This window comes from Zonotrichia albicollis, chromosome Z (assembly GCF_047830755.1).
Source record: "Zonotrichia albicollis isolate bZonAlb1 chromosome Z, bZonAlb1.hap1, whole genome shotgun sequence".
Classification (NCBI taxonomy): Eukaryota; Metazoa; Chordata; class Aves; order Passeriformes; family Passerellidae; genus Zonotrichia; species Zonotrichia albicollis.
Genome location: NC_133860.1, coordinates 24442371 through 24457042, shown reverse-complemented (window position 1 = coordinate 24457042; position 14672 = coordinate 24442371). Strand labels below are relative to the sequence as shown.

Below are 14672 nucleotides of genomic sequence, written 5' to 3'. Positions count from 1 at the left end.
AGAAATTACTTAAACTAAGCTCTTGGAGTAGATATATACAGCACTACATCTGCTTGTAAGATACTTTTTGACTTAGACACTGGTTTTCAAATTTTCTATTGCTTCTGGTAATGGATGACTAAACTCAGTGATGGCAAAAGCATTTATAAATCTCTGTGACATGCTACAACAGGTGCACTCCAAGTTTAAGTCTGATAAACTCTTATCTTTAAGGTGGGTTACTAAATGGTTTCATTGCTACAGCATGAAAAAGGTGACTGTTCATTTACATAGGTTGGGATGTGACGGTTGCACCTCTTCTATATACTAGAAAACTTCGTTTACTTTGTTTGGCTGATATCTCTGTTAGTGTAATATCTAAAAACATTTTTCACAATATACTAGCTGAAATGAATTTAATGCAGTATTAGCAGTTCTCATCAGGAGAATTGAAAACAGTGGCTCTGTGTACATATCATAATTGGTAAAAAAACATGAAAGACACACTGAAATAACATGAAAAGTTTGCTCTTCACTTTTCAGTCATTGGATCAGCAATTTTACATCACTCATGGAGGTTCATAATTAGTTTTTTTCATTGTACCTCTGCATTTTCCTTAACTATAATGAGCTTTGCACTTCTGCTATGAAAATCTGTGTAAATAGAGGAAAAGTGAAATCATCCGTCTTTTTAAAGAAAATAGCTGACTTTTACTTGTTGATTTTTTTTTCCTCAATAAGGAATCAAAAGATGAACAGTGGAAACGAGCTATGGATTACTTAAATGTGGTCAATGAACTCAATTACATGACACAGATTGTCATCATGCTTTATGAGGATCCAAACAAGGTATTTTAAAATGGATAAATATCTTCAGAAATTAGTAGTGCTGATCTATTTATTAAAGTATTAAACCTATTATTTTACTTCAGGAACTTTCTTCGGAAGAACGTTTTCATGTAGAGCTGCATTTCAGTCCAGGAGCAAAAGGCTGTGAGGAAGATAAAAATTTACCATCTGGATATGGATACAGACCTGCCTCCAGAGAGGTAATAATTATGCCTTTCTATAAAGCAAAACTTAGGGTTTTTTGGATATGGACATACCTAAAATAAACACTTTAAAATTGTTATGTAAAAAAAACAAGTGTGGGTTTTTCTTTTGGTAGAAAAACATGCAGTAAAAGATAAGTAGTCCCAATGTTTTCTATTTTGAATGGATACTCAGGTGAAGGACACAGACAATTTGAATGTTCTAAAGTTTTGACAGAATTTTTACTATAAATACAAAATACTCTAAGTGATATCAACATCAGAGTGTCACATGAATAATACTCTGGGAACCGGAAGATATATTTAAGAAAGTAGTTTGGCATGTTTATGAATACATATTGTTGAGGAAGGATTGATATTTTCCAAGATATATGGTCAGGTAAGTGGAGTTAGGACTGCATTTTGAGAAAGGAATGTGAGCAAAGCAAAATACGTGATTTACATACTGTATTTTTAAAATCAGCTTGTTTTATCTTTATGTGGAATATTAATTTAAGGGCCACTTCTGTCTACATGTTTGAAGGTGTGCAGAGAAATTAAGAATGAATTATGTATTTTCTGTAGAATGAAGGCTCAAAGAAAACATCTCATAGAAATGATAGTGATGAGGAGGTACATGCTCCTAAACGAGATGAAACGGATCGATCAGTAGTGATGTTCAAGCCAATGGTATCAGACCCAATTCACATACACAGAAAGTCACCCCTTCCAAGATCCAGGAAGATTGGTTCTGTTGAAGTAAGTGTTTCTGTTCCAGATAATTTCTCCCAAAGATATTAACTTTTGCTTGCTTTTAAGAAAACGAAATCAAATGTAATTCTGCTTTTGATTATACAGAACCAGCATGATACATCTCACAGAAGGTTTGCCCTTACTCAGTGGGAAATCCTCCATGGCAGTAATTTCTCTGAAGGGATGCTTTTTTTTAATTATTACTATTCTGTGATAAGACTTACTTCCTTCTTTTAAAGCTGTTGTAGAAAAGTTGATATTTGAAAATGAAGACTCAGTCTAAACCTACATCTACAAACTAGTATATGTTGCTTTTCTATTCATCCTTACAAGAGAGCTGCTACTGGGAATTGAGCAAACATTCGGGGTGATTGTGCTGAAAGGCAGCAGAGGGATTAGGGTGGATGGGGAGGTACAGAACATGAGACATCTTCTGCTGTATTTGCTGTCATGTGGAGTGGAAGTGACTCCACTTGTCAAGCTTTTGAAGAAGGTAAGAAAGATAAAGTGGAAGCTTTCTTTTTAAGTGGCTGGCGTTTGTTCATGAATTCTGTAGGTAACATCTTGAACAATCTAGTTTGCTGTGTTGTAAGCCATGACATCTAGGTGTGCTTCACAGGTATGGCTTAATGTCACAGAGGTGAGGGGAATGCACAGCTGTATTACTGATACCATTGGGATGGTTGAGTGGAAATTCAGATGGTACATGGAAGCACTTCTGTGATATTAATGCTAGAAGCAGACTAACTGCATCTTATTGCCTCATTTTCAGTTGCTTAAAACCATCAGAAATGAAGATTCATACCAAAAGCTTTTTCTTTCATGTTTGTGTTGGGAAAGAGTTGTCTCTATGCAGTAAAAGTATTACAGATTGGGAAATCACTTTGTTATTGACAATGTGGAGAGAAAAAGTTGCATGATTCCCTTCTGTAAGGATATCTGTATAACTTCACATGACTTCCATAAATTAACAGACATAATAAATGTTAATGTCTTACATTTTCTATTTCCAAGTTTTTTCATAAACAAATGCTCACAACATCAATATTTTTGATTTTTAAAAGCTGTTTTTGCAATGATCATGCAAACTCCCCTCCTAGCTATGAGTTCACTTATGCGCAGCTTAAAAGTCTATTACTTCAGACTTTCAACCATTTTCATAAACTGTATGGAAGTTAACTTTCACAAGATATCAAAAGTACAAATTGCTAAATTTTGACTGTACAGATAATATATGTTAAAATGGGATGTGTTTCAGCATTCAGAGCTTGCTTATTTCTTGGAAGGAAATAGCCAATTTAGAGAAAACATATACTGTAGAACATGTTTTTCTTATAAGTAATATAGGAAGTTCCATCTGGCCTACTGAAATCTGCAAAACTAATATTTGGAATATTTAAACTAAACAGTATTTTGGAGCAATTTTAAAAAGTCACTGCAACTTAAACTGCAACTGCCTTGAACTTTTTTCTTTTTTTTTTTTTTTTTTCCTTTTTTTTCTTTTCCCCTGCCCCCTCTCCCCCACCTTTTTTTTTCCTCCTGTAAGGCAATTCTGTTTTCACCTATGTCCATTAATTTAAAAGGACACTGTCAGGTGTGAGATTATATGTAGATTTTAATCTGGGTTATAGTCAGCAATATTTACAGAAGGAATGCAACTGTGACTGAGTCATGAAAAGAAAAAAAGCTGAGTTATAGTGGTAAAACAAGAATGTAAAACTCATTGACATTGGGAAGCAAACTGTATTACAAACAATGTTATTGCTAATGATACATAATGATGTAGATATGGGGGGGTGCTTAGCCTGACACTCCCTTGAAGTCCTGATAAGGTGTCCAGCATCAGATAACTTTTAGGACATTTTAAAGTTTGGAAAACTACTACCAGTCAATTTGGTGCTACCATCAGTGAGTCAGCTCAAAGAAAGGTCTCAAAAGAAATTCTTAAATTTAAATTTAAACATTTAGATAAGCTTATAGACTAGAAATGGAAACTATTAAGTAATAAATAGGAAAGTTTAATGTACTTAGGAGGGGAAAAATTATTAAACAGTATGTCAAGGGTAACAGAAGTTCTCCTTCCAACATGTGAAAAATACTTAAAATTATGAATCAATTATCGATAACAAATGTTTTCTCTCATATCTAATATTAGTCTACTAGAAATTTGATTTTAGTGTTGTAGTAAAAGGTATAGTTATGAAGATATAAGAGTGAAACGGATAACTTTGTAATATAGGATTATTACTCTTCGCTCTTTGCTGTTTGGTAGTTTTAAAGGTAGTATGTAAAAGGGTGCAAGCAGATTGGGTTTTTTTTTCTTTTCTGTTCATTTGGCTCTGTTGAATCTAACTTTGCATGCTTTGCTGTTTTTTGCCCCCTTTCTCACTTCCAGGAAGAGAGCCCCCTGAGTGTGTCTAGCCCAGAGTGTATTGGTACCTGGCTGCATTACACCAGTGGTGTGGGTACTGGGCGTCGAAGACGCAGATCAGGGGAACAAATCACTTCTTCCCCTGTCTCCCCTAAATCACTGGCTTTCACATCCAGTATTTTTGGCTCATGGCAACAGGTTTTTAAACTTTACTTCATTAAACATTTTATGCATTCCAAGCAAAAACTGTCTTTAAGGACATCTAATCCCTTGTTATGGATTATGTTTCAAGCAATACCTTCCACTTTTTAAAATTACGTGCCAAGAATGTTTGGGGGGAAAAGACCAAGTGCATGTTTTTCAACTGAATGTGTTACACGCTGTCATAAACATTTGGTTTCTTTATAGGAATTGCAAATGTTACCACAGTAAAAAAGACTTAGTGTACTTCCCAATGAAAGAGAATTATGCTTTGGTTTAGTTGTCCTTTAAGACTTTAAAACCAGCACTGCTTAATTTGGTGGTAGGTAAATTTAAAAAAATAATAATTGCAACTGATTCCATTTAAAATAATTTATTTGGTACTTCATGTTGCTATTCAAGACTTGTTTTGCATATATCATATTTTCAGTGGCCTGGTATTAACTATTGCAGGGGAAAATCTCTAGCACTAATAATTCTTGCCATCTATATCTGAAGGTATCTGAAACTCCCAACACAGTACATCATCCATTGACTCAGACAATATTTTGAAGATTGCTCCTTGTAATGGGGGGTGAGGGAAAAGCAGGGAAAAAAAGAAACAGTAAATGTTTTGGAAATACCAGTGAAGATCTAAAGCTATTCAGAATGTCAAGATATTGTTTACATGTAGGACAATGGATGGTGTTCTGTAACTATATCCTATTAGTTTGAAGATTTTAATGATTTATTGTAGAAGATTCTAAAATGATATACATTGGAAAAGTTTATATCAGCAAAGGCTGTGAGCATCTGAAGATTATACTGATTGAGCCTGTGCATGGTCAGTGATCGTATGGTGTCCTCAATAGCTTGTCTGTCTTTCCTTCCCTCCCTCCTTTTTTCAATACAGGCGCAGTTTAGGAAAGTGCATTTGGTAAAATGAAATAAAATGTCTCAAATGTTTGTTCTCATATCAGTCTTGGTCTGTGTCCTTTCTCATTCTGAATGCTTGCTTTGCACCACTTCATTGCAAGGAACTCATATGTGAAATGAACTCCCTTCAGAAGGGGATATTGCATGATCTCTCATGTTTCCTTTACATATTTTTACTAACACTTATCATACAGCTTATTAACACCTGTCTGTCTGAAACAGGCTGCTGTATCAAGTTAATGGATGTTTCATGCTGCTGTTCTACTTGCCCTTATTTTTCTGTTTCTTACATCCAGGTCCTATCAGAAAGCAATAGTAACTTACGAACACCAAGAACTATTCTGGAACAAAAGCAGAGTGGTCTAGGTATGTTCCTACAGTTGAAATTTTGTTTGATGTTATCAGCTTTTCATCTGCCTGCTTTTCTCTGCAGTTGTATATTCTTTGAATAGCTTTTTTGTTAACAGGACCCAATAGTACTTGTTATTAATAACATACGCTGAGTGTCTGCCTATGGACTGGACAATTTTTTTTGCAACAAAATTTTAAAATAAGTTATAACTGAAAAGAACAAATTGTTTGACACCCTTCATACTACTGATTTCGTACTGCTCACAACAGGTACATAGGATTGGTTTTAACATAAAGCAGAATTTTAAGATAATGTAGTTTCTGATTGAGCTTTTGGATTTTGCAAGAATATTATGGATTAAAACAGCCTGCTCCGTAAACCATTAAAACACTTTTCTTTAAAATTTCTGTTTCCTATTGTGGGCAATTGATGAAAGTGAAGATACTTTTCTGAGGGGAGGGGCATGGGGAACAAACATAAAGTCTCTTGATAGTATCAGGGGTTTTAATTTATCCTCTCATAAAATTAAGTTCTTCTTTTCAGCGTTAGTATGAATCATGCTATAATTCAAAGGCTTCTTTAAAATTCTCTTAATTCAAGTGGTGCTTTTCTATTGCTTTATTAAAATAGGCATACATATGATTCACGTGCAAAAAAAATGAAATCATGCACTGCTGCAAATCAATAATGCTTTTTTTCTGTGTCTTTTCATGGAAAATAAGAAGTATAAATAACTGCATCACCTGGATGCATAAACTTAGAAGTAATTTTTCCTTTATTTGCAAAGATACGGGGTTTTCGTATGTCTAATCTTTCTGTGGCACTTTTCTTCCCATTATATTTTTCCCATAGCAAAATGCATACAATCAGGTGCTCTTGTTTACTGAAGTCCTGGATTTTATTATGTGCTTGCTAAAGTTAAATGAATATTCTTTTGTGTGACACAAGATGGCTTGTGGAAGTTGATGGATTTCCATGTAGATTAAGGTGTTATATTTGTTGTGAAAGGCTTTTGCCACAGACCAGGCACCAGTGTATTTTGGCTGATTGCTCACATGTGCTAGTAATGTTTCCCCTCATTGGACTGTTATAAGTAATGAAAGGAAGTATTGCTGGTTTTCAAAACAAAAAATCTGTCATTACTTATCTAAAATGTAAAAGATCAGTTCTGAGTGAAAAATTGATTCTCCTTTCAACTAGTAGTGAAATATAAAGGAAAAACTTGCAACTTTTTTTCCCATTTTGTTCATTGTTGTATGTAAGTTTCATTAATGGTTGAGGATTACAAAAGTTATTTTTATATTTTTATCTGTGGCTGTCAGTGATTTGTTTAAATTCCCATTCTAGTGGCAGGAATGCATGATTTGTAACAAAGTACTGTCACTTGCATGGAGCTGTGCAAAAGTCTTCTTGGGAAAGGAAGTCTAGTTAAACTTGATGAAACTTTCAGTTTTTTTCAGTTTTTTCAGTTTGTAACATTGTTAATAATGGTAGCTGAAATATGAATAGAGTTTTTCCAATTTAAGATTTTGTTGGGGTTAGAATTATTTCCACATACTAAGTCTGTGGAACTGCATGAGTACTTCATAGCAGCCTGTCATCCGAAAGGTTGATTTGGATGAAAGAAATGAGCAGCATTTTTCCAGTTTATATTTGTTTCAGGAATACAGGTATTCAAATACACAACTTTCACATCATCGTCATCATCAGTCATTATCATCATCATCATCTTCATTTTGTTTTGTTGTTTTGTTTATGTTTACATTGATGCTAACTGGTAACTTTTTTTTACCAAAAGTGAAAACAGGACAAGAACTCATTTGTTAAAGCCAGTCCTCTCTTTGCACATATAACAGAGTGTGCTGTTTCATGAGTAGAAGCACAATAAATTATGATAGTTTCAGCCTACAAGTCCCACTCTGACATTACAAGCATATTGTGAACGTGTCCAAGGCACTGCCAAAAGCTGCCTTTTGTGTGGTAAGAGCCATGTGCTTGCATGCTGCATGCATCCCCAATGTGAATGGACGAACACCTGGTTGTTGTATGTATTTTCTCTAACTCCCATCAGGGTCTCACTGTGCGGGCCTGTTTAGCACCTCAGTGCTCGGGGGTTCTTCAAGTGCACCTAACCTACAGGATTATGCTCGTACGCATCGTAAAAAGCTGACTTCTTCTGGCTTCATAGATGGTATGTGCACACTCTAGCACATGCACGCACGACCCATGTGCCACATTGAACTTCTAAAGATTTTAATGGAATCCTAGAATCTTTGGCCTTAGTATTAATTTTATGAGTTGCTATTGCTTCTTTATTGCCCATAGCTTGCTTATGTTTAACTTAATAGCATAGTTAATTCTTGTTTGTCTTGAATTGAACACCAGAACATGGACTTGTAATGTGCGCCAGGAGATTCCAGCAAGTGCATTTTTTAAGTAAACTGAAAGTTTTGGTTTTAAATTCTTTAATAATTTTAAACTCTGTTTTTTATCACTGCTAATTGATCTTGAATTTAAATTATTTGGAGCATGTACAAGGAATGAAATTATAAACTAATAAGTTAAATACTGATGGTGAAAATTTTAGGATTCCTGACTTTCTTTTTCGTGGGGTTTGGATTACAAAGGAGCAGGAGATTCTCAGTTTTGGATAATCTGGCATAGAGAAGAAACCCACTCACTAGATTTCACAATGTAAAGATACCAAAGCACACCTTCATAACTCTGAGGTGAAACAGTATTCATGCTGTTTTCCCCCCCACTTCACTTCTCAGTATTCAACTCTAACCTGCATAACCTTGTATGCCAGAATCACGAGCTCATTCTGCTTGTTTTCATATACGTCATTACACATCTTGTAGTTACCAACAATCCAAATTTTCTTCTTTTTAACATCTACTTAGATTTTAGCCATTTTCCTTGGTCCCTTCTGCATGCCACTCACTTCTAATACCTTCTCATCTTTTCTTTTTTCCTTTCTTCTTCCTTTTCTATTTTAAAATCTCTCACTTTTGGTAGCTGTTACAAATTTCAGGTACCTGTTTTTCTCTTTCTCAGACACCACACGCGGTTCTGCTGTTAAAAGGTTTTCTATCTCATTTGCTCGACACCCAACCAATGGTACGTTTTGCTTTTATTTTAAAAACAAAATCAAAAACAAAAGGTTTCTTGCTTCATCCCTTTTATTTTTATTTCAAATACGGGGTGTACAGTATCATCCAGCCGTCTGTTGTTCCTAACTTCAAGCACAATTCCAAATATATTTGTAATCATTAGATATCCTAAATTCTTTCTTTACCATTCATTAGTATAAATACAACATCAAAATTCATTACTTAGAAAAATCAGCGAAAAAAAATTAGGTACTACTGTTAATCATGATCTCTAATAAATTATTCTCCTGAAGTTCTTGTGTGATCAGACTGTATGGTACAAGATACAAACAATGAAATCTGATCTTATTAAACATACACTTCTTGATAGCTGCTGTTTCTTCTTTGTCTTTCTCCTGCTGAACTGATTCTCTGAGCCTGCCCATTCTAAAATAAGTCACTGAATTGACAGCTGGAGTTTACGACTATCTTCTTGAAGTGATGCTAAATTACAAAAACTAAAGCAGAAGCTTTGGTTCTGTTCCTGCTAAATTGCTGTATTTTTTATGGGACAAACATTTATTTTACCTTATCATACTTCTCTGTTCATCAGATGTGCAAATTACTTAAATATTGCACTAAAAATCACAGCGAGATGGCTGTGACTTCTTGAGCAGCATTGACCTCTTGAGCTTCAAGAGTGAGAGTTAACTGTCTTCAGTTTGCAAAATTTCTCGTTTAACACACAGGACAGAGGTATGTCTTTTTCTTCCTCAGCAAAATATTTTGCGTCTCCCTTTCTACATGACTGAATAGGCCCCAGATATATTCAGGGCCAACTGGACCTGAATGTAGCTTTTCCAGATTTCTTCACTGCAGTTTTAAAATGTGCATGACTGCTGGCTAAGTTCAGTGATAGTGATATTGAAATTGCAGTGGAAATCATCAGTATTTTCATGTTAGATTCAAAATATATTTGCTTAGAAAAAAAGTTTAAAAAAAAAGACTTAAGTTTTTGTTTAGCCTTGCTTAGAAGCAGAGTTGTATTTTGTTACATTCATTTTAAATCTATAGTGGCTTTTTTGCACTGCGGTGCTTTATAAAGGAAAACTGTAGTAAGGCTAAATTTCTTTTTAAGACTGTGTTTGATCAAAAATTACAAATCTAATGTTTTATCTCAAATAGAAAAATCAGAAGTCCAGTTTTTATGTTACAACTCAAACCAAACAATATTCCCAAAACATACAAGGTCAGAGAGTAAGAACTGCATTTCAGAATCTGTGGCTAATAATAGACTTACCTTTTGTTCCATTAAGTCACTTTTTGTGATTCCATTCTTTTAAAAAAAAGGATCTAAATAGCTTTTATCAATCACACTTCTTGTTCTGATTCATTTAATGCAGCAGTTTTGCTACACATCTTTGACAAGATTAATGCATGCAGTATGAGCTCCTATGAACCCTAAGTATATTGCAGTTTCCAGGGGTTCTCTGCTGACATAACGCCCTATTGATGTTGTTTCGTCTGTCCTTTGCACTATCATTTTAATTATCCTTGTCCCTTTCACTCTGTGTTTTTCTTTCTTTTATGTTGTTATCACACCCTCTTAACTCATTTCAGACTACCCCCACTCCCCCCACCCCATCTTTAGTTCAAGGAACATGGTGAAACAAGTATCTTCTGAAAGTGCTATACCTTATTTTCTGGGCCTCTGCAGAACACCCACACCTCTTTAGGTGCTGGTCCATTTCCTCTGTGGAATTTCTAGGCTCCAGTGGTATGTCTCTACAGTTTTTGAATCTTAAGACAGCAAGAGGTGGCTTTTTGAGATGCTGCGTTAACCCTTTCATTGGCTTGCCTTTTGATGTTTTAAGAATAAATGCAGTCAAAAATCAAAGGCTGATAGTGTACAGGAAATTGCCTTCTTAAAGGGATACTGTTGGGCTTCTTCATCATAAAATTTAAAATTTATTTCCTATACCATCAGATAATATTTATCAGAAAACAATTAAATAAAACACGACACATAGATTTCCCGATTATGTTTTAAGCCATATCCCTTAGAAATAAAGATATTACAGTGACATTCTGGGATATGACTAGCTGACAGCAGAATTGTCAAAACTCAACAAAAAAATTTGGAGGGGAAATTCCTAAAACAAGAAAATTTTACTTCTTCTCTTTTTTCTTTTAAAGTGCATTTTGGAATTCCTCTTTGGTTCTCTGTAACATGCACTATAACAATAATAGTTACTAAAAAGTTGACCTGACATTGTCCCACTTCATTAATTGCAAAATTAGAAAAAAATAATTCTCATTCAAGTGATAGGAACTTTTCTGTCAGGGAAAAGAGAAATCTTACATTTTACTGTAAGGCAACGAAAGGGTTTGCGCTTTACATGCATGCATATAGTTATTTAGGATATTAATACGTATGGTAAGCATCTTAGTGCTTACACGGAAGGCTAGCTAATGACTTTGTAGGAGAATAGAAATTAATTTTGTGGTGGTGTTTCTTTTGTACACAAAACTCATATTTTCATGAAATGCAACATTTTGTTTATAATTTAAGTGAAGCTGAAATAAGTCTACCTCAGTTGGTTGAATATCAGTAGCAATGGCCCCCAAAATTTGAATACGGCCAAGGTGGGTCTAAATATAAATACAGACATATGGAGGTTGAAATCTTTCTTCTTTATGCATAGTACTGATGGGGAGTGAATGGACAACACTGGATATCACAGGAACATTGTTGCTTATTATTTTATGGGAAAGAACAGTTCCCAGTCATAATGTTACCTCTAATAAATGTACCTTGAACTTAAATTCTAAACATTATTTCATTCACTATTGCTTCTTCATTTAATTGTCTTAGAAGAAATTTACAGTGTTGAATTGCAAAGTTGTAATGTTACAGCTGTATGTTGAAAACACTAGTGGACATGTTTTCCTCTTCTGAAATTCAACTGGATGAAGCGCTGTTTATTGAGTTACCAAACTTGAATCACTTTAGAGGACTGAAAATTTTTTTTAGCCAGGATGTTTAAACACTTTTTAGTCAGTTAGTACTATGGATATGCATGGTTAGTGTATGATCAAGACTAACATAGAAAAGCAAAGTCCAATAAATTGTTAGATTTTTGGGTTGCTTTACTTACCTGTTCCAATATATGAAACTTCTAGTCTTTCAATACTGTTTTTAAATGCATAAAGGTAGGTGTATATCTGTCTCAGAAAGTAAGTGTATCTTGTATACCTCAAGATATAAAAATGCTAACAGTGGTTTTCCTTTGATATTAAAGACAACAGTTTATTTTCACAGAATACTGAAGATGATAGAACATGAATTCTGAAAATTTATTTCGTGGAAGATACAGCATTTTTAGCTCTTTTCTGCTAACAAATAGCTATCCCTCCTTTCTTGCATGAATGAATTACCTATTCAATCTTGTGCCAGGTATTAGAATGATTAGGATAAATAACTACCTTTTCCTGACTTTTTTTTTTTGTGATCTGCTAAATTTGTCTTAAAGGGAGATTATCTTTCATGAACTGATTTGGGAGTAGGGCACAGTTCTCATGTTGGAATAATTTATGTGTACACAGGTACTTCATGTGTACACGGGACTTGTATCCCATGTATTGTATCTTTAGCTGGAAACTGGCTCATCTTGTTCCAACTCCTGTAATATTTAATTTCCAAGATTTCAAGAGGCTTATGCCTGCACGTGGTCATGTAAACTAAGCATTTTTTATCATGCATTAATGCAGTACCTTAAATTCTGTCTTATGTTTGGAAATCTCTTTTTTTATTATTTTTTTATTTTAGGTTTTGAACTGTATTCGATGGTGCCTTCTATTTGTCCTTTGGAAACTCTACACAATTCCTTGTCTCTGAAGCAAGTGGATGAATTTCTTGCTTCTGTTGCTGCTCCACCAAGGGAAAATCTACAGGAGACATGTACTGGTTATAGTTTGTAATTACGTTAATTTTAAATTCTTAATTGTTGTTTAGTTAATCCGCAGTGTTTGCAGCTAGCAAGTATATTTGTTAAAAAAAAGGATACTGCTTTTGAAGAAAATGAAAATGTACATAAACTATAATTTTACATTTTGCAGTACCTTTTGTGGGTATGGACATATGTAATTCATTGAAGTAGCGTTTCTGTTGGTGGAGGTAGTAAATTAAGGATTTAATGAAATCATAGTTTATTTCCTTTATTATTATATTGACTTCTCTGTACTGTCCACACTCAGCTGAATTACAGGTAATGCTTTTCAGGGAGCATGCAGTATTCTCAGCTTTATACTGTAATGTTGCATTGTCAGTAACCTCAGCAGAATAGTGTTGCATTTACACTTAAAACTTCATTGTTTCCTGTTTCTTTCAGTATTACTCTACACCTGTAGAGCGCTTTACAATTACTTAGCTTTTAGCAGTTCATGCTGCATGTTTAAAGTTTAGGTGATCTTGAAAGGAAATACAGCTGAAATCTATCCTGTGCATGTGTCTGGGGAAATGATTCCCCATTGTCATTCTAGTACTGTGTCTTTGGAAATGGTTTAAGTTAGGTCAGATTTACCACATCATAGGATGTGTCAGGTGATTGAAAATCATCCTTCCTAAGGAAGTGTCTAAAGACTTATGCTTTGATTAAGAAAGAACCTTGTACTGTTTCCTATCAAAGTACTCATACAATAGTATTCTACCTGTTTGGACTTATCCCTTTTTTCTACTACAGGATTTTTCAATTTTTCCCCCACTATTTTATGCAGTTTAGATTTTAATCAGCAGCTTATTTGATAGGGTATGCCTCCTATATTTGAGCAGGAGTATAAGCAATTTTAAGAAAATTGATGTAACTGAAAAAGAGCTCAGAGAGGTTTGTAAGTATATGAAAATTCTCAGCTACTTAAAATGTCTTTTTATGCTGGTTAGGAATTTTGTGTGTCTTCAGTAACAGTTCAGAATTGAGAGTATACAAGATGAAGAAATATTGAAAAACAAAATGTGTCATACTCCTAGCATATGGTTGTCACCTTTCTAACAAGGAGTGATTGGAAAATAGACTTGATACAATTAAAGTCATAGATGTTTAGTTCTCCTGCTTTCCTGTACTATTTAGAGGTTGTGTAGAGATTAATGCATTGTGTGCACTTTTTATAGACATATTGGACTTAAAGCCTATTCAGGTGAAATCTTCCTAACCTATGAGAAATAGCACAAATGCTTTTTGCCTTCTTCTGGCAAGGCACCTATTACTGAAATTCTGCCTTAACAGCATGAGCTTGTTGTGTTGCTTTCTGTTGTAAAAAAGAGATTTTAAGATTTGTCTTTCATATTGTAAGGGTTTGACACTTGAGTCAAAAATTGGTAGCTGAGCAGCTGGTTTTATAAATGTGGTATCTATTTTGCTGGATGGATACACAGTCCTGTGGCTACAGTTTTTGACATCTGGTTTAGGTCAGAATACTTTTATTATTAATGATTTTTTTTTCCCCCCATCATTTCAGCTACTCCAACTTACATGATGCCCCTTTCAGGAAGGAAAATTTCTTTAAATACATTTACCCCTGCAAAAATTCAACCAACTCCACTTGAAACTTTGCCTGAAAGGCTAGTGGTGGAGAAACTAACCTTATGTAAGTAAATTCTGTCAAAGGCAGAATGACTAACTTGATTATTTCCAGCGGTTTAATTCTTCCTTATATATTACACAATTTCATAGGACAGCTTTTTCTTAACATTCCCTACATAAGCAGAATCATGTTGTGGGTCAGTAGCATTGCACAAATAACTTTAACAGTAAAACTGTGTTAATAGTTACTTTCTCTTATCCTCTGAATTGTTTCATTTTCTATGGCCTGAAGTTCATGAGCTTTGGTTTTGAAGTATGACAGCTATCTCCAAGTAAGACAAATTTATTTCTTTAAATGGCTAAATTTCTAAGATGTTTTCTGAACACCTAATGTAGAGC

The 14672-nt window shown here is 34.4% G+C and overlaps 1 protein-coding gene across 26 annotated transcripts in view; it reads left to right on the top strand.

The window, feature by feature from the left end:
- PPIP5K2 (diphosphoinositol pentakisphosphate kinase 2) overlaps positions 1-14672 on the top strand; it is a 44653-nt gene that overhangs the window by 27800 nt on the left and 2181 nt on the right. For 9 of the 26 annotated variants that reach the window (XM_014273510.3, XM_026798532.2, XM_014273506.3 and 6 more), the window contains 10 exons: positions 721-828; positions 912-1028; positions 1596-1769; positions 4159-4332; positions 5228-5251; positions 5547-5616; positions 7674-7793; positions 8660-8722; positions 12524-12655; positions 14209-14337. In XM_014273510.3, the coding sequence (XP_014128985.1) occupies positions 721-828; positions 912-1028; positions 1596-1769; positions 4159-4332; positions 5228-5251; positions 5547-5616; positions 7674-7793; positions 8660-8722; positions 12524-12655; positions 14209-14337 (1111 nt within the window). Of the gene's footprint in view, positions 1-720; positions 829-911; positions 1029-1595; positions 1770-4158; positions 4333-5227; positions 5252-5546; positions 5617-7673; positions 7794-8659; positions 8723-9307; positions 9451-12523; positions 12672-14208; positions 14338-14672 lie in introns of those variants that run through there. The other 17 variants (XR_003382284.2, XM_014273516.3, XR_012578296.1 and 14 more) reach the window with 17 other exon arrangements.